This window comes from Macadamia integrifolia, chromosome 3 (assembly GCF_013358625.1).
Source record: "Macadamia integrifolia cultivar HAES 741 chromosome 3, SCU_Mint_v3, whole genome shotgun sequence".
Lineage (NCBI taxonomy): Eukaryota > Viridiplantae > Streptophyta > Magnoliopsida > Proteales > Proteaceae > Macadamia > Macadamia integrifolia.
In genome coordinates this window covers 5,189,585-5,216,168 of record NC_056559.1, presented here as the reverse complement: position 1 = coordinate 5,216,168, position 26,584 = coordinate 5,189,585, and the positions used below count along the sequence as shown (strand labels likewise).

Here is a 26,584-nt window from a genome sequence, read left to right as displayed (position 1 = left end):
TGATATAATTTAGATTCTGATAAAAGTCTGCAGAAATTAGAACCGATCAGCAATCCTAGTGGGAATAGAGAGAGATCGATCTCCTCTCTTTCTCTCTTCTGTACTCTGTTCAGCCAGGTCTTCAATCAAGGTATTCCAGGCCTCATAAGGGTCCCATGATCCTTACTTAGTCACTATTGGAAGCATTCAGCTGCTGTTCTTGAAGGTTCTTCTCAGTTTTCTCTCATAGGTCAGAAAATCAAGAAAGCTTGTAACTTCACAACCAGCCATCAGAATCCTCTCAACTTTGGGGGTTTTTGTACCCTCCCTAGGGACTATCTACACCCAAAAGTGCAGTTCAGTCGGACTCCCACAAACCTGGCCGCACCTTTCTCTCTCCAGCTCTATAGAAGGTTTTTCTCTCTCCTATCGGGTTGAGTTTTGGGCTGGTTTTGCTCCTATATGGGTATTGTATCATTGAAGGTTTATTTGATGGTATTATTCATTTGTTTCTTGCTCCTATTTGTATTGTTTGGGGTTATAAACTGCAGAGTTAGTTACTTGTACTCTACTCTTGCATTACCGATACTACCGATACGTACCGATCGATACTTACCGATACTCATCAATACGTACTGATATTCACCGATTCGTACCAATACTCACCGATACATACTGATACGTATATTTCACCTCGATTTTATATTTTTCATAGAGTATCAGTACGTATCGATGGTGTATCGGTGCATATTGGTATGTATCGTAGCATATATATTGATACGAAAAGATTTTAAAAATTTCACGTATCGTATCGGTCGGCTAAATTTAAGATACATATCAGAGGATATTGTATCGGTATCGGAGATACTTTAAACCATGGGTATAGGTCACTTTGAGCCAATTAGCAACATCCCAGAGATCAAATAACTCAGCATAAGATTGCTAGGAACCAAACAACATAAGATTGTTGTGAACCAAAAAACAATAGATTGCTGTGGACCATTGGTAAATCGCATTGTTGCTGAATACCACGAATAACTATCTTCATAGATGAAATTGTTGCTGAGGACATGAGTAGATGACATGAAAAAATAAATAATAATAATCTTCAACTGATGACTTGAGTTGATATTAATAATTCTCTAAACTTCCCCTACATGGAAAAAGTATGGAAACGATGCAATAAAGAATAATTCACCATCAGATGGCAGAAATAAACAGCATCACGAAGGATGAGCAGCACAAAAAATCCCATAATAAAGAGCAGCTGCTAAAAAGATCCTAGATAGGCCAGATTTCAAAAATCTGAGCCAATAACCACCAATGATAGATATGAAAACCATCATTCTATGCATGTACCAATCTTAAAAAAATTGCAACCCCAAACTAATGCGATCTGGGGCACACCAAAGCAATAAATTTGAAAGTATGCAGATCAATGTCAATTCTGTATATCCTTCTTCTTGTTAATGAATTTATTTGCTCACCCAAAAATTTCTGTAAATTCTGGTACCAGTAAACCTTTGAACAGAAAAATAGCCCAATCTGGTACAGATACACAACAGATTCTCAACTATGAGAGAGAACCCAAATCCAGGCTAACAACTTCTGCAAAAACCAGCAAACGATAGAGATTAGAAACCCCTTTTTTTTCGACTTAAGGTGACCTTCCCTCTTCTAAGACTTGCAGAATTTTTTTCTTCTTCTTCATTGCACTGATACCATGTAACAATTTAAGAACTTGAGAAACCAGAACCAAAGAAGGAGGAGAAGAGACTAGAGGGAGATGAGAGAAAACCAGATGTGGAACAAACTGTGCGTACATTTGTTAAGTCTACCACAAGCAACTAATCTTATTTATAATATTGTTGATTACAATCATAAAAGGAAATGGAAACTAACTCTAGCTAACAACTATCCTAACAATAGGAAACTGCGTCTAGTAACTCTAGTTACAATTGGAAAGACTGACTAACAAATATAGCCTAATAAGATCGATTCCTGAAATTCCTTTCTAGATATTCCTCAATGCCCTGTCTATTCACAGAATGTGATAATCATTAGCTTCCGGAAGAAATGGATCACTAATTATGACTCTAGATACAGCAGCTCATGACAGAACGGTCACCCAACAGCAATGAAACTAAAGATGTATTGTAAAGCTAGAGCAAGTAGTTCTGAAGCACATTGTAATAATCACAGACCTTAGATATGAAGCCAGGGGACAGAAATAAGCACTCCAAAACATATTATACAGGAGGCTAGTTGAATGATGACATCATTAACAAACAGTCAGACGAATTGCTGGGAAAATGGCTGTAATACATCAAGAAACATAGGGAACCACATTTATTCAAAACCATGAGTCAGCAGATGCAGGAACCCTCTTTCCTACAAGTTACAAGAACGCTAACTGGACCGATTGCAGAGCATTAGCTCTTGGCCAGTTATACCATAACTCAGTCAAACTTTCTCTGAAGAGTGAAGAAAATTGTTTATGAGTTCTTTCACGTTGCACTTCTCTCTTTATTCTCATTCCTCCTTTCTTACAGCCATATTCTCTCTCCGTAATACTGCTGTCATCTCCACGTGACTTCTTTTATTTCCTATTCAGTGAGATCCCTTTTTTAGAAATGAACTCAAAGCACTGATATCCCTCCTGCTATCTTTCGCCCTTGGGGCTTGCTGGTTGCACTTCCCTGCAATCTTTCTTGACCTGTGTATCCTCTCCTGGGAGTCAATACAAGAAGAGGAAACAGAGGAGAAAGGTTTTCTTTGATGTCAAAGGAAATGAAGTCCCAAAATCTTCTGAAGAGGTCTAGAGTTAAAGGTCCATTTCCTGAGATTCTGCTCCATCCATATTTGGTTGAAGGCAAGCTTACCCACAACATCACAAATATTAGAACCGGCAAAAGTCATATCCACCCATGAGATGCTAAATTTCAGTCATCTTGACATGAGATCCTAAACTTCAGCTGTTGCCTGAGTTATTTAAAATTGGTAGTTCAAGTTATTGCTTCTTTTGACTCCTATATCTTTTCACTCACTCTTCAGGTCCCTTCAAAAGGATTTGACTACTTTGCGCTGTCTTACATAACAACTAGTTTCTACAAAATGTTAATCAAATTCTCCTACAGTTTTGTTCAAGCTTACTTTAAGGTGTGGGGGCATTGTGGCAGTTTTTGTGTGGTTAGAATTTGCATCACCAAAGCATAAAAGCCAGGATCTTTCAGAAAATGGATTCCCATTTGAAGTGTGCTCACACTAACCATTTTCTGAAAAATCCTGGCTTTCGTGCTTTGGTGGGTCGTCTGAGATCCTTTTGATGATCTGTGTTCTGTTGAAGGGGTATCTACATGATGAGATCGATTTTCTTATGTAATTATATCCCCCTTTAGCTCTCTACAATGAATTATTCTCGCTGTGCACAAATATATACTAATCTGGTCAATTATGAAATGTATTTATGTATAGTCTCACCATCTTCTGTTACCATGATAAGGTGCTAGTAATATTGTTTCTGTATTTCTCCAAACATGATTTTTGTGTGTGTGCAACTGTGAAGCTTGTGATCTTTGAATAAAATTCAAGTGTCTGAATCCTATGGTGCAATGCAAATCCCTTTGTTGTTGGCATTAACATGGTCTCCTCCGACTACAGGTCGTCTTGCCTGAAGGGTCAAAGGACATTTCTGTTTCTGTTCCATTTGATGTAAAACAATGGCAAGAGGTATACTGTACTTTCTCTCTCTCTCTCTAAATCTGTTCCTTTGTTTCACATTTTTCACTTTCTTTTATCCGACTTCATCTCAAATTTGGGTTGATGTTGTATCCTTTTATTTACCATGCTTAAGGTGTAATGCAGGTCAAGTATTCCCACTTAGATATTGCTGGCAGGCCAGTGGTTGTGTTAGAAAAGACTAACATTGTGCCAGAGCATAATGTGCATTTTCAGGTACTTTGTTTGTGGCTTTTCCTCATAATAATTAATATTTCTTTATTTATTTCCTCAATTGTATTTGTTCCATCCTTGCAAGACTTTATGATAAGGTGGTCGTGGTTCATTGGTTCTGTTTAGTTTCTTCTAGTTAGTAGTTGCATCAATGCATATTACATGAGAGGAAAGTCAGGCTTTCGGAAAAAGGATCTTGCGCTTGGTGTTTCTAATAAGTAATACTACGGTCTTAGTGCGTGAGGAAATTTTGACTAAATGTATCCTGAAAATGTATGAATAATGAAATCAATTGATTGTCTATATTGATGAGGTTTTTGGCCATTCAGGATCACATGTTGATGTGATGATTGCAGAGCAATGTTTCTATGACGCATGTTGGACTCTTCACAACACAAACTCTTTGACCATATGAATCAAAAATTCAAAATTGAAAACAATTTGGTCAACCCTTGAGAGTTGAGACTCACAAGTCTCCTTATGTGCTTGCACATTAAAATCTTAGGTCTTTGGGTTTTGCCTTTTCTTTTTAGGAAATAGGTCTTTTCATTGGTGTAGACAATTGATGTAAAACTTCTTGGGGATCATAAATTGTACCTCTTCGGATTTTTTACTTAGAATTCCGTGGCAATATACGACTGTGACTTTGTTTACGAAGAGGCATAACCCAGGACTCTATATTAACGAGTGGGGGGGATTTTTTTTTTTTTTCCCTATCGATATGTGGGAGAGCTCGAGAGATATATTGAGGGTTTGGGATAAAATGCTGAGATCTTTTGTGAGGATGAAAGACCAAATGCTGTAGATTCTATTTTTGAATATGGTCCAAACTGTATTTTAGATTTTGGTTATTTAGGGTAGCCCCTTTTTGCCTTATTGGGATTTACCGACCCGGCTTGCTAAAAGCAGGGATGGTTGGGTAGCTGTGGCTTTCTGAAACTCAAAACAAAAATGCTGCCTCCCTTGCAACAGGGGGTACAGCTTTTATAACGTGGAGATATAGGGTTCATCTAACTGAAAGAAAGGACAGACTCCAGGTGTATAAGAGATAAAGCTTATAGCTTCCTAACATTTTCAGTCACCCTCTGACTGAGGCTGGAAGGAACTAACCGATGTGTTTTGCTTTACAGTCTTGGTGAAAGCCGCATCTCAGAACAACTACTTTGTTTCCAAGTGACAAGAGAAGGATATTATTTTTTTCTTGGAGTGGTCAGTGCTTTTAAAATGGTTTCCTCAGTGGCTAAAATTCTGTCATTGATATTACATGGTTGCTCTGTCTCTCCTGATGTCAACTTGGAGGCTTTCTTTGATGCACCCCAATTTAAGATTGGGCAATCCAACAGTATACCATTATTTTAACAAATTGATGTCTCCATGGACATGAATAAACTTCTGCAGTTGTACCTTCCCCAGTATGAAAAATTATACTGGCACTTTATCCGATCTAGTATGTGTTCTGTAACTTCTGACTGGTTTCAATATGCCTGAAAAATGTCATGTATGTCTAGATCTCTTCATGCATGTTTGTAATTTTAAAGTTGTGGTAAGCTCTTATGGGAAGGAAATAAAAAGGCTTTGTCTAGTTTATTTACGAGATCTTCTGGGGAAGTTTCTGTAACCTATGTTGGTTTAAATGGTAAAGCAGGTCATGCTACTAGTAGTTACCCTTTCAGTAGACTGCTTAGGAACTAAATTTTCTGAATTGTACTGTCCTTTTTCAGGTTTATTACAAGTTCAATACCCTTTCGTTGCTTAGGGAGCCATTGATGTTGATATCTGGGTTCTTCTTCCTCTTCATTGCTTGCATTGTATATTTGCATGCTGATATAACTATATCCAAGTCGTCTGCTTCTTATCTGGCAAAGCTACAGTGGGATGAGGTAAACAGAAATTTATTCAGATCTTGACATGTCAGTCCGAAAGGAAATGTAGTTTTTTATTCCTTCCTTTTCTGATTTGTGCATTTTAATTTCAGGTGCAAGCAGCAATGCAGCAATTCCTGAACATCATCAATCGCTGTTTAGCAGTCCATGCGAAACTGGAAGCATCATTGCATGACCTCTCCAGGACAGGGGATGTACAATCTTGTAAAGCAGCTCGTAAAGCAGCTGATGGTTTGTTGAAAGAGTTGGCAAAAGAGTTGAAACCCTTGCTAGCATACTTGCAGTCTTCTCCCCAAGCTGCTCAGCTATGGCCCAAGGTTGGCTGGGTTTCTTCTATCTGATGCTGCTTTTTTTGTTAAATTGGATTTTTTTTTTTTCCAGATTTACTAGGAAAAAAATGGGGATTTTCAACTAAAGCTCATATTTCTTGTTTGAAAAAAATGGGGATTTAACTTGAATATCATTAGCCAATTGTCCACCTATATCCCTTGGTTGCCTGCACACTACTTGCAATCGAAAGGTTTTTGCAAGCTGTCAATTTTGTTTTACTGCAAAATCTGGAACCTTATCTCACTCGTTGTTTATTTTCTATAAGCATCGCCCCATCTTGTGCACTTCTAGTCCCAGTCTTGGTTTTCTTACATCATTGAAGATTTTATGTTATTGATAGTTTGATAATCTTTGAAGCATTTTTGAACAAATGGAAAAAAGTCATTTTATTTGTTTTTCATTACTGCTCAAGTTACACCTACAAAAGCACTCACCTTCCTCTGTCTGGGCACTTAATCTGGAAAATTATATCTCCTGCTCTAAATTGTTATTTTGTTAATTTAGCTCCCATGTCCAAACGTTTGCACCATTGTGCAGAGATACGCCTATTTCATTAGCATATCATAGTACTCATTTGTAACTATGTTTAATCATTGTTGATTTTTCTAATATAGGTGGAGGAGCTGGTCGCGAAGGAGAGGGAGATGCAAGAGAAACTGATGTTGAAGCACTCGACGGTGGTGGATAGTTATGAAAAGAAATCAGGAGGGAGGGAAATTGAGAACAGGATTGCTTCTCTTCAACAGAAACTGGTGGCCTTGAGGCAGGATGTGGATGAACTGCTTGAGTTTTTGGACGAAATCTGATCAATAGGTTAATTTATCCGGATTAGAAGCTAAGGATATTTTTGTCATGTTTCTAAATATTTAATTTTGGGGATTCTTTGATCAGAATTTTGGTGTTTTAGTTGAATATATTTTATGGGTTACTCCAATTTTCCTTCTTGCCTTTTTTTTTTTAAATAATTCTTTTAGCCTTTTCATGTGATTTGAATTTGTCAAAATATGCTTTTTGCACATTAAAGTGGTTCACATTTCCACTAATTGGGTCGGAACAAATCCAACACCTATGGGTTGGGAATTTGTTCGACGGGTCGCTAAAACACATTTTTGGGCCTCATTTTAGGTTATAATGGGGGAAGGAATGTCTAATCTGATTGTGGATGGATCTCAATCGAATGGTTTAAATGCGTCACAAATACCAGACCTCCCTTCTAGAATATAATGACTTACTATGACTCTGTTTGGTTGCAAGGGAAGTGAAAGAAAATTTTTGCATTGTTTTGAAAATATATTTTTACTTTTCAAAGAAATATTTGTATTCTCTTTGCATTCAAATATTAAAAATTATTATTTTTCCGTAAAATATATGGCAAAAGGTTTTGTGCACAGCCGGTCATGTCTTCAACCATTGGATAAAAAGGGGGAAGGGGAGGGGGAAGGCGGGGAGATTTGTAATGACACTTTTGCCCCCTCAAAACAAATCATGAAAACCTAACAAAAGAAATTAAAAGAATGAACATTTCAAATAAACAAACAAATATACCAATATGGGCAGAGTATAAGTTTGCATTTTGAGTATGAAATTTTACAAAAGAAAGCTCTCTCTCATTTTTCACAATACTAGAGACAGCAATAACAATACATGACTCAAACAATGGAAGGACAGGTGGTGGCATAGTTTTGCCGCTCCGTCTTTCTTTTTCAATCTCCTTCCTTCTCTTCCTCTCTCCCTCTTATTCTTTCCTTCCTTCTCTTCCTCTCTTCCACTTATTCTTTCGATCACTATTCTTTCTCTTAATCTTTGTCCACCCTTTGGATAATTTTCTCCATTTCTCACATTTTTGTAACTCTAGTCAACGTTAATAAATTGTTTTGATGATTTCAGTTTTCATGGAAATTGTGAACTTTAAAATTGAAATTTTTATATGAAAAAAGAACCTTGAAAATAACGGTGAAATATTCAACAAAAAAAGAAGAGATAATGGTGCAAATCCTTGGACATCCAAAAAATTCATAAAGATTTGTGATACTATTATGAAATCTTCAGATATATACTAAGAATTTTACTTTATTTTTCAATCAAAATATCATTAATATTTTCACTTCTTTTTATTGAAAAAATAAATAAATTTGTAAGTTCACTTGAAAAACTTTTTCATAATTTCTTTTCATTTCATTTTACTTCACCACTGAAAATTATAGTTTGCAATCACTTTTCCTCCAACCAAACGGGGCCCTATCGTCCTTTTTCTGATGACTGACGAAGGAGAAACTCTTGAAGGCTCCTTTTTTTTTTTTTTTTTTTTTCAGTAAATAGATTGAAGGCTCCAAGTTACTAGTTTTACCGTACCATATTTCTATTCAAGCAGCTTCTGTTCTCTCCCTGAAGGGTTTTTAACTTGAACTGAAGTTCTGAAACTTTGGAAGAAATGGAGACTTCTCTGAGGTATGGCGGAGACTCTAAAGCTCTTCGAATCCATGCCAAGGAGAATTTCCCCATCGCCACCAACAAACACTTCCAGGTACCTTTTTTCCCTTTTATATTCTCTTTCTCTATCTTCTTCTCTCCATTCTACTTCTCTTGTTCTTCAACATTTCTTCGCTTATCAAATCTTTTCTTCATCATTTATCCTTTTCTTTTTAATCTTCCTCCACTTTTATGTGACTTTGCGGTTACTCAATTCGATTCGTGTTAGCTACTGGTCCCCCATTGTGTTCCATGTCTGCGTTCTTTCTTGATTCAGTTTCTCAATCTCACCTATGCTTAAGTGAAGGAGGTTTTATTAGTATTGATAGAATATTGGTTTCTGTTGAATTCGTTCTTCGTGTTTTATGAAAATGAATTTTCGCAGAAACCTTAAAATGGAGCCCGCTATCATATTGAGGCCTGCAATCATTTTTCTTGTCATAGTCCTACCCATTCCGTAGCTTACTCTTTAGTCCAGGTCCAGACAATTCACTTAAGTGTGTTATCTCTTTACAAGAAAGAGGCCTAAATTGCTGTCATTAAATACAGCGATCACCCTAGTTCTTTTGGATAGCTTTTTCCCAACTGGTAATTATTTTTCCCTTTTAGCTAGTAAAAATCATAAATCATAGTCCAGGTTGGTGGATTAAGTTTCCTTCACTTGGAATAACTTTTGGGATTCAAGTTGAATTGTATTTGTTTGATTTGTAAAGAATGTTTTTGTGATTTTGATTGTGGGAGCCAATGAGATGTTACTAACAGGACTTAAAATCTCAGCAACAATGCTGAAGAAGGTTTAATTGGTCTCATGTCAAGCATTATCTCATTTGTTTCCTAATATAGTTTCAGACAACAGTATCTCTTTTTTATATCGAAATTCAGACCACTAGGAGTACACGAGTTGCTATTATTGAACATTTTGATTGTTAAAGTTAAACGTGATTGTTGTGGCAGGTTCATGCAGCACTAGATACAGGAAGTGGAGATCTGGGTTATTTTAGTGGGATTATTAGAAACTTTTACCCTGAGGTGTCTCCTCTTGTTCTACTTTGTTTCTTATCCTTTTTCTTCATCCTTTCAGATGATAAGCTAAATTCACATATGTGATGATTAACTGTTTTGTAGTTATCAACTACCCTTGGTGTTGGGTTACGGTATGATAAACAGGATAAATTCAGATATACAGTCCATGGGAAGACGAAATTTCCCCTCACAACTAATGGTCAACTAAGTTTTAACATCAAGGGGAGATACGATGCCCATAAAGATTTTCAAGAGGTATGTGGTCGATGCTGGAAAATAAAATGTAAATTTGAAGAAAAAACACTGTGTGTGTGCATTATATATTTGAGAGTTGTCAATATGTTTTTATTTATTTATTTTCCTTCTCTTTTCTTACTTTATAGGAATACAAAGTTGAGGATACTAAGGACTTTGTTTCAAATCATTTAACTAAGAACATACTTTAGATAACATAGCACATATAAAAGTCCCAATCTATGAGAAAGGCACTTTGCATGTTGAAGCAATCTGGCAAACATTTATTTATAGGCTTTATTGGATTGGGAAAAAACTGCGATCAGTATAGATACGATCAAGTAATCAACAACAACTATAACAACAAATTCAGCCTTATCCCAACTTAATGGGGTCGGCTATATGGATTCAAACAAAACAGAGTTGGGAAAACTGAAGTCAAAATAGAAAGAGGGGGGTGGGGGAGAGATCAGAAAAGAGGGATAGGAAATGAGATGAGAAATGAAAAATTAAAAACAGAAAGTAAGAGGAAAGAGGTACAACCCAAAAGTCAGGAGAATCTCCACTAAATGAAGTTGGCTACATGGATCTTTGCTCTCCAATAGGCTCTATCTGAGGTCATACTTGATATAAGATCCAATCTAAGCATGTCATTTCTCACAAACATCTCCTATGGTCATTTTAGGCTTGCCCCTAGCTCTTATAGCTCATTCAATCGGAATCATATCACTCCTTACTGGGGCGCCCTTAGGCATCCATTGCACATGACCATACCATCTCAAATGAATTCATCAGGGTAACTCCCAAATCAGCTCTAATAAATTCATTCATTTACCCTTCCTAGTTTTTTCACACATTCATCTTAACATCTTTATCTCTGCTACACATAGTTTTGCAATATGGCACTTCTTAACTTCCCAATATTCCGTCCCATACGCCATAGCCAATTGTACAACAATGCTATAGAATTTTCCTTTAAGCTTTAAAAGGATACGTCAGTCACATAGTACTCTGGTCGCACCTTGCCACTTCATCCATCTTACTTTAATTCTTTGTGAAACATCATCCTCTATGTCACATTTTTTTAATTATAATTAATCCCAAATATCTAAGAAAGTCTCTTTGCACTATCTGTATTTCCTCAATTTTCACCATGTCATTATCTATCATAGTGTGATTAAAATTACACATCATATTCTTTGTTCTACTAATCTTAAAGCCTCTTGTTTCTAAGGTTAATCTTCATAGCTCTAACTTAGTGTTAATCCCTGTCTTTGTCTTATCCACCAAAACAATATCATCGGCAAAGAGCATACACCCCGGGACCTCATCTTGAAAGCTCTTGGTTAGCTCATCCATGATAAGTGCAAATAGACAAGGACTTGAGACTGATCTCTGATGTAACCCAATTATAATTGGGAATTCCTTGCCTGGCTGCTCACAAATCTCACACTAGTCACCACGCCCTCATACTTATCTTTAATTACATCCACATATTTACTTGACACCCATCTCTTCACTAGAACTTGTCGGATTGAATCTCTAGGGTCTCTGTCATAGGATTTTTTCATGTCAATAAAGGCCATATGGAGATCCTTCTTGCTCTCCCTATGTATTTCCATGAGCATCCTCAATAAGTAGATAGCTTCAGTCGTAGATCTATGTGACATAAAGCCAAATTGGTGCACTAAGATACGATTCTTTTTTCTCATACAGACTTCAATCACCCTCTCCCAAAGTTTTAAAGTATGGCTCATTAGCTTTTTATGCTTCTGTAGTTGCAGCCTTGGATCACATTTGTTTTTGTATATTGGGACTACAAAGCTTCTCCTTGTAGAACTAGGATTGGCAAGGCCACTAATCACAAAATCCAGAATACTTATCAAAGAGCAATCAATATCCAAAGTAGAACAGCAATACAAAGCAACACAGGATTAAAACGGAAAACCAAGTCTACAACAGCCAACCAATTGCATAACTGTTAAGAATCTGTGAACAGAACTAACAATAGATGGTAGGGCCTTGACAATGACTGTAAGAGGCCTAAATCCAGCTGATAATATGATTCAACACCCATAGAAACCAACAAAAATCAAGGCAGGTCTATTGATTTCAAATCTGGGCAGAATAGGTCAATAGAAGACAAAATTGGGAGATTTCTATTATCTCCCAATTGGCTGGTCAGAATTGGATCAGGTTTGGATCGAAGGTAGTACTAGGTGGGACGGAGGTTCGATTCAATTTTCAGCCACGGAGGATGGCTGAAAGTGTTTCAGGCAGCAGGGATCAAATAGAAAACTAAGAAGATTTCCTGGGTAGAACCGTGGAAGAAGATGGAATCAATTACCTGTAGATGGTTGCAGCAGCAGTAGATTCTTGACTAATTGAGAGGAGAAGAAGAAAAGAAAAAGAAGAGGACCTCTCAGGGTTCCTACCGCGGAGAATCAATTGGATCAAACACCAATTCCATCAGTCTTGATCAAATACTAGACAACTCTTCATGGAGAAGACAATAGCAACATCCATTAATATGTTTATCAAAATCGTTCGAAGCTTTAGGAGCCTCCTCTTCTTTATTTATAATGTTGATGGGGAAGGGAGTTGATAAATAAAAGACCTCTTAAAAGGAAACCTTAATTTAGTCTCTTAATACAATACTTACTAAAAACTGAAATTAGAAACTAGTTGAAAAAGGAAACTAACTATTAATGACTTGACTCAACTAATAACTTGAGTCCTAATAAAACAAATATAACTTAAATTAGACCCCAATTATAAAGGAAACTAATGTAAATGGAAAACTGTTAAGTTTGTCTTGAATTCTTGACCCGATCCGATATATTTTGGTGGCCACCCGAATGGGAAGTTTTTCTGAGATTTGTGATGGAAGCAGAGGGATAGGCCCAAGCCTGGAGCCCATCATTGATCTCGTATGGGGGTGTGGGGGCGTAGCCCTCGCGGTATGGTTTGACCAGATCGATCGCGACCCGATGGGTCGACCCGCGACTTGAAATATATATAATGTATTGTTGCTTGTTGAGAAAGTCATTGTATCTTGAGGTTTTTCAAGCTAGGGTTTCAGTGCGAGTTTTCTCGCCGCTGCTTGGGTGTAATCTCTCTTCTGCATAGTGCAACATCTTCGTCCGAGGACGTAGCGCACCACCCTGGTGTGTGAACTTCGTTAAATCTCTGTGTCGTGCGGATCTATTGTCTCTTTATTTTTCGTGTTTCTTGGTGTTTGATCTAATAAACTAGTATCAGAGCTTTGTGTTACTTCGATCCATGGCTTCAAAGAAATACGATATTGATAGGTTTGATGGCAACATCAGTTTTAGTTTATGGCAGGTTCGAATGACGGTTGTTCTCACGTAGTAGGGTTTGAAGAAAACCCTATTTGGGAAGGCGAAGAAACCTGTAACTATATCCGATGATGATTGAAATGATTTGGATGATAAAGCCCTTTCAGCTATTCAGTTGTGTCTTTCGAATGATGTTCTGTAGGAAGTTCTCTCAGAGAAAACGGCTGCAGAGTTATGGGTGAAGTTAGAGAATCTCTACCTCACCAAATCCCTCACCAATAGGTTGAGATTGAAGCAACGACTGTATACCCTTCATATGGGTGAAGGTGCTTCTATTAAATCCCACATATTTGAGTTCAATTCTATTGTTACTGATTTGAAAATGATAGATGTTAAAATAAATGATGAAGATTTAGCCCTATTATTGTTATATTCTCTGCCTCCATCTTATAAGCATTTTAGGGATACCATGATTTATAGTAGAAAGACAATCTCTATTGAGGATGTCAAAACGAATTTGCAAAGCAAACAGAAGATTGATTATGAGTTGACGTCTACCAATAAATCTGATGGTGTTGGTTTGGTAGCTAGAGGGAGAACGTATGAAAGGGGTTCAGATGGTGACAAAAAGAAAGCTAGATCAAAATCTAAGCACAAGAATTTGACCTGCAATTACTGTAAGAAAAATGGGCATATTAAATCTGAATGCTATAAACTTTTAAATAAGCAAAAGGCAGGTGGTGGTGCTCAAAATCAATAGAAAAGAGATGATTCTGCAGAAGCTAGTATTACTGAAGATGAGAGTGAGTCTGATATGCTTTTGGTGACTCATAACAAAGTTAGATCACAGGATGAATGGATTCTTGACTATGGTTGTTCCTACCATATGTGTCCCAATCGTGAATGGTTCTCCACATACGAATCAATTCGAGGTAGAGTTGTGTTGATGAAAAATAATGCTTCTTGTAAGACTATTGGAATGGGAACGATCGATATCAAGATGTATGATGGCATTATCAGAACCTTATCTAATGTTAGGCATGTCCCTGATTTGAAGAAGAATCTCATTAGTTTAGGCACTCTTGATTCAAATGGGTGTAAATATACAGCTGAAGGTGGAGTCATGAAGATCAGCAAGGGTGTTCTCTTGTTAATGAAATGAATCAAGGTTGGCAGTTTGTATGTGTTGCAGGGTACTACAGTCACTAGGTCTGTTGCAGCAACTTCATCATCTATGTCTGAATCAGATGTCACAAATTTATGGCACATGAAGTTAGGCCATATGAGTGAAAGAGGGATGACATCATTAAGTAAAAGGGGTTTGTTGTGTGGTCAGAGTACAAAAGCAATGGAGTTCTGTGAGCATTGTGTGTTTGGGAAGCAAAAAAGAGTCAGTTTCAGTATTGCTATTCACAGGATCAAAGGAACTTTGGACTACATTCATTCAGACCTATGGGGGCCCTCCAGGGTTGCTTCAAAGGGGGCTAGTGCAAGGTTCTTGCTTACTTTCATTGATGATTTCTCTAGGAAGGTTTGGGTTTATTTCTTGAAGCATAAAAATGAAGTATTTGTCACTTTCAAACAGTGGAAGAATTTGCTTGAGAAGTAGACCAGGAAACAAATTAAAAGGTTGAGAATCGATAATGGCCTAGAGTTTTGTGAATGTGACTTGAATGAGTTCTGCAAAAATGAAGGTTTTGCAAGACAACATACAATTGTTAAAACACCCTAGCAGAATGGAGTGGCAGAGCGTATGAATAGAACCTTGTTAGAAAAGACGAGGTGTATGTTATCAAATGTAGGATTGGGCAAGGAGTTCTGGGGCAGAAGCAGTTAATACAACAACCTTGTTGGTGAATCGATCTCCTTGCACAACTATTGAGTGCAAGACTCCAGAAGAAGTTTGGTCAGGTAAACCTGCAGACTACTTAAATTTAAAAGTATTTGGATGTCCTGCTTATGCACATGTAAATGAAGGGAAGTTGGAACCTAGGTCTAAGAAATGCATTTTTCTTGGGTATGGATCTGGAGTGAAAGGATACAGGTTGTGGAGTCTTGATCCAAAGTCTCCAAAATTTCTTATTAACAGAGATGTTACTTTTGATGAATCTGCTATGTTGCATCCGAGGAAAGAAGCTCTTGTTCATTGTGATGAATGTCAAGAAAAACCTAGAGAGAAGGTGGAGTTTAAAATTGGTGGTTCATCTTCAAACAAAGTATAATCTACTTCAGTTCAGCTGCTTGCTTTTACTGAAGGAGATGATGCTTAAGAGAATCAAGAAGAAGAGCGGTACAGTATTTCCAAGGATAGACCAAGGAAGAATATAAGACAACCACAAAAGTATGGGCATGCTGAATTTATTGCTTTTGCATTGTCTGTTGCAGATACAATTGAAAATAGTGAGCCTGCAACATATGTTACATATTCTGAAGCTGTTACTTCAATTGATTCTACAAAATGGTTGATTGCTATGAATGAGGAGATGGAATCTCTTCATAAAAATCAGACTTGGGAGCTTGTCAAGCCGAGAATAGGAAAGAAAATTGTTGGTTGCAAATGGGTCTTCAAGAAGAAGGAATCTGCCTCAAGTGTTGAAGATGCTAGGTACAAGGCACGTTTGGTTGCAAAGGGCTACAGTCAGGTACAAGGAGTTGATTTTAATGATGTTTTCTCACCTGTTGTTAAGCATAGTTCTATTCATGTCCTACTTGCTTAGTTGCTATGCATGATTTGGAGTTAGAGCAACTTGATATGAAAACAACATTCTTGCATGGTGAACTAGAAGAATAGATTTATATGCATCAACCTGAAGGGTTTGTTATTGAAGGTAAGGAGGACCAAGTATGTTTATTGAATAAGTCCCTATATGGTTTGAAACAGTCTCCTAGACAGTGATATAAAATGTTTGATTCAGTTATGGCTCAATATGACTGTTGTGTTTATTTCAGAAAACTCTCTGATGGGTCATTCATATATTTGTTGCTTTGTGTTGATGATATGTTGATTGCAGCAAAAGATAGGAATGAGGTCAACAGGTTGAAGGAACAATTAAGTTCTAAATTTGAGATGAAAGATTTGGGGGTAGTAAAGAAGATCCTTGGTGTGAAGATCAAGAGGGATAGAAAAGCAGGGAAGCTGTGGGTATCTCAACAGAAGTACACTGAGAAGGTATTGAATCTTTTGGCATGAAAGATGCTAAACCTGTAACTACTCTTGCATCTCATTTTAGACTTTCAGCTGCTCTATCACCCAAGACAGATGAAGAGATGGAGTACATGTCACGTGTTCCATACTCTAGTGCAGTTAGCTCCATTATGTATGCTATAGTTTGCACTCATCCTGACATTTCACAAGCTGTCAGTGTGGTGAGCAGATATTTGTCATGTCCAGGTAAAGCTCATTGGGAAGCAGTGAAGTGGATACTTAGGTACTTGAAAGGGACCTCTGGTGTTGTTTAGAATTTGGGAGGAAGGGTGATAGTTTATCTGGTTATGTTGATTCAGATTATGCAGGTGATCTTGACAAGAAGAGGTCACTCACAGGCTATGTATTTACTTTTGGAGGAAGTATGGTTAGTTGGAAAGCTACTTTACAGGCTACAGTTGCATTATCTACTACTGAAGCAGAGTATATGGCAGTGACTGAGGCAATTAAAGAAGCTATTTGGCTTAGAGGTTTGTTGGGAGAACTCAGCATGGATATGGTGATGCGGATCCGGGTTCCAAGAACAGGAATTGGAACGCTTAGGGCCCACAATAAAGTAGTAAATTCAAAATATAAGGAGTAATGGCAGTTCTGTAATTAACTAAAACTAAAGGGAAGTGGCAGTTTAGTAATTACAAGAAACCTAGAAAGGATTGGCAGACTTGTAAATAAAAGGGATCTTAAAAGGATGAAAGGAGGTTAAAGGAGCTGATGGGATATGAAAGGGATTAGAATTATTGACCAGGGGTAGTCTTGGAAGCAATTATTGGGCATGGGTAAGTAGTAAATAAAGGTGGAATGGAAGGGGTATTAATATGGAGGTAAAACAAAAGAGGGACTTTTACACAAAAGAACAAATACTAAAGGACAAAAATCAAGGGGTTTGAGGGGTATAATGGAAAAAACCAAATTAAAGGGTTTTAAACCACAACTCACGAGCCTTTCTTCTTCTTCCTTGGACAACCAGTAGAGGTGGAAGAATCCAGCAGCTTGCTGGGGCTAAATCTCCTTCAAATCCCCTCTATTAGGCCTGAGATTCCAGGCGATGATGTTTCACTAAAGGGCCTCTTGATTTTAGATGGGAAATACCTCAGAACAGCAATGCAAATAGGGGTTGTAGTGCCTGCAAACAGCTCTGGCGGTAGGTTTAGGTAATCTGAGTTGCTGGTTTTTGTTTCTCATAGCATGAGTCACCTTCAGGCCTGATATTCAAGGGTTAGAGTCGCCTTGGGAAGGGCTTCCTTCAACCAAAAGCTCAGTCCAGCAACCTTAAAGGAGAAAGAGGTCGATCCTTTAAACTGGGGCTTTGACTACCGCCCAAAACAAGGAAATGATAACAGCAACAGAGAATAGGAGTAGTAGGAAGGAGAAAAGAAAAAAAAAAGATAAGAAGGAAAAAGAGAATAGTTTAGAGAGGGACTTTCAGAGAAAGAGAACAAGAGATAAGCAGCCCACGGCAGTTATAATTTCATCCAAAATCTAATTTCAGTTTCATTCAATTCTAAAAAACTGAGTTCTTCTCCATTACAGGGCTATTTAAAGAAAAAATAATGACATAATTTTGGAAGCTAATTAAAAATGGAAACTAAACCTAGATAGCAACTAAAATAAAAATCAAATCTAAATAAAAGACTGTTAATCTAATCTTTAACCAATAAAGGAAGTAAATAAAAATCAAGTCAAAAGATAGCAACTAAGTCCATCGCCGAGCTGCATCACATGGGGTGATTGTTGTCCATCATGATAGCCAGAGTGCTATTCACCTGACTAAAGATCCAATGTATCATGAGAGGACAAAGCACATTAATGCTCGGTATCATTTTATAAAAGAGATAATTGCTCAAGGTAATATTCAAGTGTTGAAGATTGGTACTGAAGACAATCTAGCTCATATGTTGACTAAGCATTTGTGTGTTGGTAAGTTCGAGCATTGCTTGAACTTACTTGGTGTTTGCCATGTTTGAGTTCAGCCCTTTGGAGGGCTATTGGAGAAGATGAAGATATTAGCTATTTGTTTATTTGTTAGAGGAGAATTCAAGCTAAGGTGGAGATTTGTTAAGTTTGTCTCGAATTCTTGACCCATTTTGAAGATTGACATGATCCGACATATTTTGGTGGCGACCCGAATAGGAATTTTTTCCGAGATTTGTGATGGAAGCAGAGGGATAGCGCAAGCTCGGAGCCCATCACTGATCTCATATGGGGTGCGCGAGCATAGCCCCGCGGTATGGTTCTACCTGATCGACCGCAACCCGATGGGTCGACTCACGACTTGGAATATATATAATGTACTGTTGCTTGTTGAGAAAGTCATTGTATCTTGGGGTTTTTCGAGCTAGGGTTTCAGGGCGAGTTTTCTCGCCGCTGCTTGGGTGTAATCTCTCTTCTGTATAGTGAAACATCTTCTTCGCCTGAGGACGTAGCACACCACCCGTGTGTGTGAACCTCGTTAAATCTCTGTGTCGTGCGGATCTATTGTCTCTTTATTTTTCGTGTTTCTTGGTGTTTGATCTAATAAAAACAAATCAATAAATCCCGTATGCAATCTTAATACCCCCATTTTAGGCCCATAAAAGTGGCCTATTACACTCAAAACGCATGGGATCAATGGTCCAACATGTATGGAACTCAACCCTAGGTTTATCCTAATAAAACAAGCCTAGTTTGGTAAAGTATCTACATCAACTCTTCCCATCTTGAAAAAATTTGTCCTCGAATTTTGGAGTGATGAGGGGGGAAACATGTGAGTAGCAGCTTTGACCATTCCTAAACAAAATTTTGGTTGCTTGGAAAGTTTTAGAATGTAGTTTTTAAAGGGATGGAGCTTTCTTTTCAAAGAACCATGATGGCATAACAAACTCTATGCTCGACCTCTGAATCAATACCAACTGTGAATGTCGTATGCATAGAGTCATCAGCGTTGGTAAGCTTCTCATCAAGGATTGGAGGAACATGATCTTCCTTTTTATCATTAATCTCAAAGCCTTATTGGGGAGTGCCTTCAACCACTACCTCATCATCTATGGCTTTAGTCTTGTCTACTATGAGCTCTTCAATGTGGAACTCTTTAGTGGAATCCTCTATCTGTTGATATTCTGTCTTTGAAGCCTCAAGAATTATCTCTACAATCATGTTGGATTCATTTATGGGCTAGGTTGTGCACTAGCTCATATGTGAATCCATGAGGTTACTATCAATACATATGGGATGCCATGTAATAGGCCAGGATAGCCCCTCTTACAAATATGTGGGCTATTGTAGTCAAATTTCCGTGCCTGTTTAGACTTTAATCCCTAATTAGGATCAACTGGAGGTCTTTATGAGCTAGTTCTAGGTATGGTCATCTTCAAAATTTATAATTCTATTTTGGGTAGAAAAATTATGATCTCATGCGGCTGGCCATGCCTTTATTTGATCTAAAAGCCGTAATTCTAGGTTCTATCCCAGCTTGATTCTGTATTCCTATTTTAGTTGGGACTATTACCTGCTGTGATTGGTTCGCTAGGGTTAATTAGGGGTTACTTTTGTAATTTCCTTTTATTGTTTTATTCATTTTGATAATAGGATCATAGTAGATATAATTGAGTTACAATTTTGTTTCAGTTTCAGGATATGATTGGGAGTTAAGAAGATTAGGAATATTTTTAGCCTCTTTATAAATATATATATATATATATATATTCATGTAGCCAATGATTAATGAGAGTTGATTGAATAGAAATATTGGAGAAAATACTGTTCATGGTGTGCTCCTGGTTGGTGACCATCTCTCTCTCTCTCTCTCCCATCCTCTTCCATACCTGTGAGTTTCTCTTTCAAATTTCTCTTTTCCCAGTTCCCTTTCGTTTTTCCCTTTCTGGTTCTTCCTTTTTTCTGTTATTGTCACTGTTCTTTGTTTCTGAGCAGTACTTGCAGCCCCAGGTAACATGTTCAAACTTCCTGATTACCAACCCAATCAACTTAGGGTTTTTGGGAGTTAACTCACAATCTTAGAGTGATGTGCCTGTCCCCAAATCATCCTCTGCCGTGCTATCAAAACAAGTAACCAGACCCAGTTCTACTGTTCTGCCAAGTTTTGATTTCAGCAACATCTGCCTGAAATTTCATTTCGTTCAGAGTTCACACAAGAGAGTTATCTCATTCGGTAGGGGTTTTAATCCATCGCCCTTGTTGGTTTCTATCGATGGGCAAGGTATCGGGCTTCAGCCTCTGGGGAGACCGAAATTTCAGTGGAAACCTGAGAAATTTCGAGGATACCGGAGGTTTTTTTCCCAGTATGGCGGAAACTTAGGTTCCGACCCCCAAACAGTGTTTTTTTTGTCTGATTTTTTGTGTACAACCTATTTTAAATATTTCTAACACATTCACATCATTAGTTTCATAAAAAAAACACATAAAGTCTTACTTGTGTGGTGAACCAAAGGTTCGATAATCATTACCCTAACTTGTTGGCTTAAATCCTGAAACTTTACTATATAATGACTATATATATAGTCTACAATCTACATCAAAATATAAAATATAATCTAAATGATCCAATATAGATAAAAATATTACATCATCAACAGTTATCTATCAACACTGAACAGTAGTGACTCAATTACTCAACACTTGAAAGTAGTGACTCAATTCCAAGTAGAGTATCTAGGTGGTTCCATCCAAGTAGTGACTCACTACCCTCAAGGCACGGATGTTATATTTTCTAACATTATTTAGTAAGCTATATATACTTTATATCATAAAAAATCAATATTAAGCCACATCAAGTCATTAAAATCAACATTTAGCCACATCAAATCATAAAAAATCAACATTAAGTCACATTAAGTTATAAAGAATCAACATTTAGAGAAATTCTTTTGTTCTATAATAAGTTTGATTGGTCAAATGATTTTTATTTTTACATGAGACTTTTTGTATTAGGTATAATATAAAATCAGTTTTTTAACAAGTCTAAGATTACTTAAATCTGAGTTGTAATAACATAGTTATGCTCCGGCCAAACTTATTTTAAAGTGTGCGAATGCTGTTAAAATCGCCTGAATGAAAATAATTTTAGGAATATCAAAATAAAATATTATTTTACTGGACTTTTGGTTTTTAACAATGTTTTAACATTATAGGATTTATAAAATTTTCATAATTGAGAAAAACCCCAGCATTTAAAAGTTAAAAATCGCCCCTATAACCAAAATTCAGCTTTTGTTCTTGGACTTGACTTTATGTGTTTTAGGAATTTAATTTTTAAACTATTTTTATTGGATTCAAATAGGGGGTATTTCCTTATTTATGAATAATATCTTAAGTAAATGTTCATTTACTTAAATGATATTTGGCATAAATAAGTGCCAAAAAAATGAAAATCTCCATTGTTTCCCCAAGTTTCCCACACTTGAGAGAAAAAAAATGCACGAGAGAAGGTCGAAACCTGTCGAAACCAGGTCAAAACAGGTGATTTTTTAAAATCCCCTAAGGTTTCGTTTTGACCTGGGTCGATACTTGCAAAACATGCGAAATTTTGCATGTTTTGCTCTAGTTCTCGAACCATGTCGATGGGTAAGGATGAACCAGTTTGGTTATTTACAAATAAGGCTTGAATTCATTATAATCACTAAAAGGTCCTTAACTATTTATGTGGTGTCTATTATTACTCTACCTTTGCTGAAATTGCTGATTCGTCCCTCCTCTTCAAAGTTAATTTCTTTATGTCCCATATTCCTATTTGCCTTACCAAACTGGGGCCTCATTTTGCTGTGAGATTACAGAATTGCCACTCCCTTCAATTTGTTCATAGCCGTTAGTGCTTGGTTGGGTCCATAGTTATCTGTGACCGGGGATTGCATTCTGCTTGTTTGTCATTTATCTGCTTCAGTATCTGTACCCTTTGGAAACACTTTTTTAACTTTGGCCTTGGGGGTTTTTCGAGCTATGGTAACCCATTGGATCAAAGACTAGGCCATCCATTCTTTATCTGAATTCCCCCCCCCCTCCTTTTTTTTAACCCTTTAAAATTCGTCTTAGGGAAAAAAATTAGAACGGGAGATTGTACCGAGAACGATGGAGAGCAGGGAGCTCCAGTTGGATTTGTATGAATATCGATTCATGTCAGAAATGCATATCAACCCCATCGTACATCACATCTCTAAAAGGCCCTGCCTTCGCCAGATCGATCTTTCACAGAATTAGGCAATCTTGGAACAAGTTGTGAGTACAATGGAAAGAAGAGACATGAGATGACCACCTTCCATGGCACATTGGTGGACCCATGAAGTCAACCAACCACAATTTCTGTATAACCTTTATCCACTAGCCTCTGAATGCCTTACTGGATTCTTTCTTCAGATCGGAACTGCTGATATAGTTCCTTTTGTGATCGATTAATCATCCCACTGGGCCTAAACCGGGCTCACCTATTAATGCAGACATGCCAAGTCCTGGCTGCCCCATATTGCAATGATATGAGTCTGATAGTGATAATGTTGATTATATCCTGTGCTTTTCTCGTTTTATCTTACTTCTCTTCTCCCAGATTAAACAAGTCCTATTAGCAAGAAGAAGAATGCCCACTGATATAAATTGTAATGGGATCATATGGAAATATCAACCTATGGTTGTTTTAGCTAGTCATCTTTCTTGTCATCTTGGTTTCATACCTCTAGTTGGACACATGGTACAACGCAGCAGTAACTGATAAAGAAGGTTGTACTTTTGACACCAGTGTTTTATTCTAATATTTGCACCTGCTATGATCTGATGTCCTTCACAGAAAAAGTCAAGAGGAGCTGCAGAATTTAGTTGGAGTATATTCAATTTTCAAAAGGACCAAGATGTAAGGTTCAAAGTAGGCTACGAAGTCTTCAATAAGGTATGTATGTGTATGAATATATAAACACAAATATGCATGGCTCATCGCGTTGAGATTTTGGGGGTTTGTGTTCTGGAATGCCCACACACCTCTATATAACTGCCATGTGGCTGCTGTGGCAGCAACCAAATGCACTGGTATTGAATTCCTGATTAAGCTGAATTCTCTTCTTCTCATTACTATACTTCGAAAATTGTTTGAAAAAGTGGGATTGTATGAATACAAGAGCATTGTAAAAACAAAGCAAGAACCCACACATGGTGGACCAAACAGTTAAAATGGACCATTGAATTTGACATTTAGCCTATTTAAGGAACTCCCAATCTATCCTATGGTCAAATTGCTAATCATCTTTTCCACATGAAAAATTTTGAGTGTGTGTGGCGAAGGGTTCCTGCAAGGGCCATGTGTTAATACTTTTTTCCTTCTTGAATGTACTTCCCTGTTACTTAGAATGTAAAGTTTTTCCAAGGTCGTCTTGAAGTTAACGAATGCCCCCCCCCTCCCTTTTTTTTTTTTTTTTTTTGATACACTTATGTTTTTAATGTAAGATTAAATTAGAAGTGATCCGATCCCAGGTAGGATCTTTAGTAAATTCAATAAAAATCAGATTCAGGGACAGATAGTATGAACAAAACAGAAATTAGAGAATGAAGGGAAGAATGGGGGTGGGGAATGGCTATCTCAGTCTGGGTCTGTCACCCTCAGCTATCTCAGCTGATGATCATCTTTTCTCAGGGAATAATTTTGCAGACAGCAAAAATAAACTTTCATTCAATCAAATTCGTGTTCAAAACAGAAATAAGAGAATGAAGGGAAGAATGGGGGTAGGGGAATGGCTATCTCAGCCTGGGGTCTCTCACCCTCAGCTATGTCAGTTGATGATCATCCTTTCTCAGGGAATAATTTTGCAGACAGCAGAAATAAACTTTCATTCAATCAAATTCTTGTTCAATGTTGTAGCCCCTTGCAAACTTATATAGAAGATTCAAAACTGACTCAAATACTAAAAAGGAAAGGCCTCACCCAATCCTTAACTAATTGGGAAACCTAAACTTACTAGAAAACTGAAATAACAAAGAAAATATACTCAAAACAGAACTCTAACTAAACTAATAAATTAAATCTCGTTTTCCTACTTTCTACCCATATTTTAGGCCCCATTAAAGTAGCTATTACAAATAAAACCCATGGGATCAAAGGCCCAACACATACATAACCCAACCCAAGGCCTATTTCCAATAAAATAAGTCCATCAAGTGACTTATCTGCATCAGTTTTATTCAGTGGAAATATTTTGATTTGTATTTGTATGTGCTTCTTTAGAATTTTTTTTCTTAGGCTCCATTTGCTTCCTTGGTTCTGGGTAAAAACCACATAGAGGGATCTGAGAGTAATAGTAAGTTACATGAGATTCTTTCCTTTTATCTGGTTTTTAGCTAGAAACAAGGGTTGAGGATGGATATGTAAGATTATCCTTTCCTAGGAGCTATTTGCAGGAGGAGATTCCCCAGGCATGACTCCTCAAAAGGTCAATCACAACCCCTAATTCTATGTCATCTTTGAAGCTATGTTAGTTATGCTCAGCATATGTTTGCAAATATTGCAGCCTTAAGGTCACTACATCCTGCTATTTGCTTGTTCTTTCTTGAACTACTTGTAGAAGGTTTCTCCTCATTTTCTTGTAATTGTCCAGTTCTATTTCGATCGCAATTCCAAAGTGTGTAGTTCTTGCTACAGGAATGAATGGAGTAGATTCTCTTGCAAATATTGTCTTCTTGACTGTTGAACTGAAAAAACTACTTCAAATCTTTGAGTCGATTTTGTTCTTCGATTTATTGCAGGTCCCATATTTGCAGATAAGGGAAAACAATTGGACCCTCAATGCGGATATGAAGGGAAAATGGTATGTGAGATTTGACCTGTAAAAGAGAAACCTTCTTTGTTAGCGGTCAGAAAATCTGTGTTTCTGTTCAGAGGAAGAATCTATCCTGATTGGTAGCATTTGATTAAGGTATAGACTATATATAGACACTTTCATTTATCTTGAAGTCTTTACTTTTAAAATTTGTTAACTTTGAACCTTCCCATGTTTGAATGATGGCAACTCTTGAGAAGGCATCTCATCGTCTTGTGACATGTACCCGAGGGGACGAGCCTGTTTTGCAAGGCCTTCTAAATTACCAAAAAAAAAACTCTGTTCCATTTTCACAATTTGAAGTGTCATCTTCTGTGAACTTTAATGCAATAGATTGAGCAACCTGAGGGGGTTGGTCCTGTAATACTGCCAATTCAAGCTCAACCGTAAGAAATCAAACACTGTCCAGCCCTACCTAACCCAATTTACAACCCAAGCATCTCCATACTTAGCTGAAGTTTTCAAAAACCATTGCAGGCTGGGACAATTTGATTCAAGAGGTTTTCCCACGACGCCAGTGGGGGGGAGAAGGGGGGGGGGGGAGGGGAGGGGAGACATCTGCACCCAACACCAATGCCAGTGCTGAGAATGGTAGTGTCCACGTGGGATCTACATGGGTCAAAACAGGAGAGATAATCATAATGGACCCCACATTTCGTTATGTGGGAGGGCATATGTGTTGTTTTTTCTTCCCCCTTGATTAAATATTGATTAGATTGGGATAGAGCCTCTATTTTTTTATTTTATTTTTTTGGGTGGGGTTGGCGGGAGGGGGGTTGGTGGTGTTGGGCATCCTCTTAATATTATATGGGGCACTACCGTAGACAAGAGGTTTGACTTTTTTGAACTTTTAGCGTTTCCTTTTCCTACATCCGTAATTATATCTTATCTCAACCATCATCGGTCTTGAGGTAACTTAATGCCTTTTTTGGGTAAGGGAAGATATAATTTAATGCCGGAAGGTCATGTGAAATGAGATATTGGGTGTGCCCACAAAGATTCCTACAATGGGCCGGCGGTCAAAAATGGTTCACTCGGACTTGGAGTTGGACTGGACTTGCCATTCTTACGGGTCAGACTTGGAAGTTCTTGGTGGGCAGGAAAGAGTGGAGACTGATAATTATTCCCCCAAAAAAAAAGGCTTATGCAGTTAAAACAATGGTTTGAGGAAGCAAATCGGAATTTTCAGAATCGGTATTAGTGATTTCTAGGGTTCAGGCTGATTTCCACTGAATTGGAATCAGCATAAGCCAATTCTGTTGCTGATTCCGTTTACATGAACCATGTGCACAACACGTAAGCACATACCGTCGTAAAAAAATTCTACGTGGGGTGTTAACACGTGGTGGGTATGTGAAGGATGAAGCCTCGCCTGACCTGATATTTGGGGTCGCAATCAGTTTATTTACTACTGCCATAGCCATTATC

At 37.5% G+C, this 26,584-nt stretch overlaps 2 protein-coding genes across 3 annotated transcripts in view; both read left to right on the top strand.

Moving 5' to 3' along the window:
• The window catches only part of LOC122074826 (dolichyl-diphosphooligosaccharide--protein glycosyltransferase subunit 1A), a 15,598-nt gene extending 8,521 nt beyond the window's left edge, over positions 1-7,077 (top strand). The window contains exons 6-10 of the mRNA XM_042639797.1: positions 3,640-3,708; positions 3,844-3,933; positions 5,652-5,810; positions 5,906-6,130; positions 6,758-7,077. Of these exons, the coding sequence (XP_042495731.1) occupies positions 3,640-3,708; positions 3,844-3,933; positions 5,652-5,810; positions 5,906-6,130; positions 6,758-6,949 (735 nt within the window). The 3' untranslated portion in view covers positions 6,950-7,077. The remainder of the gene's footprint in view (positions 1-3,639; positions 3,709-3,843; positions 3,934-5,651; positions 5,811-5,905; positions 6,131-6,757) is intronic.
• A 1,399-nt stretch (positions 7,078-8,476) lies between these two features.
• Positions 8,477-25,452, top strand: LOC122073117 (outer envelope pore protein 21, chloroplastic-like). Of its 2 annotated transcripts, XM_042637644.1 has the most exons (6): positions 8,477-8,667; positions 9,362-9,406; positions 9,567-9,641; positions 9,738-9,890; positions 23,140-23,238; positions 25,083-25,452. In XM_042637644.1, exons 1-6 carry the CDS (start codon positions 8,575-8,577, stop codon positions 25,164-25,166), a joined length of 549 nt encoding a protein of 182 aa, XP_042493578.1. In that variant the 5' UTR covers positions 8,477-8,574; the 3' UTR covers positions 25,167-25,452. The 2 variants fall into 2 exon arrangements, with proteins under 2 accessions (XP_042493578.1, XP_042493579.1); XM_042637645.1 differs by lacking the exon at positions 9,362-9,406 and having other exon boundaries at positions 8,479-8,667.
• Positions 25,453-26,584: the final 1,132 nt, after the last annotated feature.

Bases quoted from the DNA above. Each gene is read 5' to 3' on its own strand.
- LOC122073117 (XM_042637644.1), top strand. From the start codon at position 8,575: ATGGAGACTTCTCTGAGGTATGGCGGAGACTCTAAAGCTCTTCGAATC. The intron at 8,668-9,361 runs GTACCTTTTTTC...GGAGCCAATGAG, and splicing joins CCACCAACAAACACTTCCAG to ATGTTACTAACAGGACTTAA. The intron at 9,407-9,566 runs GTTTAATTGGTC...TTGTTGTGGCAG, and splicing joins CAGCAACAATGCTGAAGAAG to GTTCATGCAGCACTAGATAC.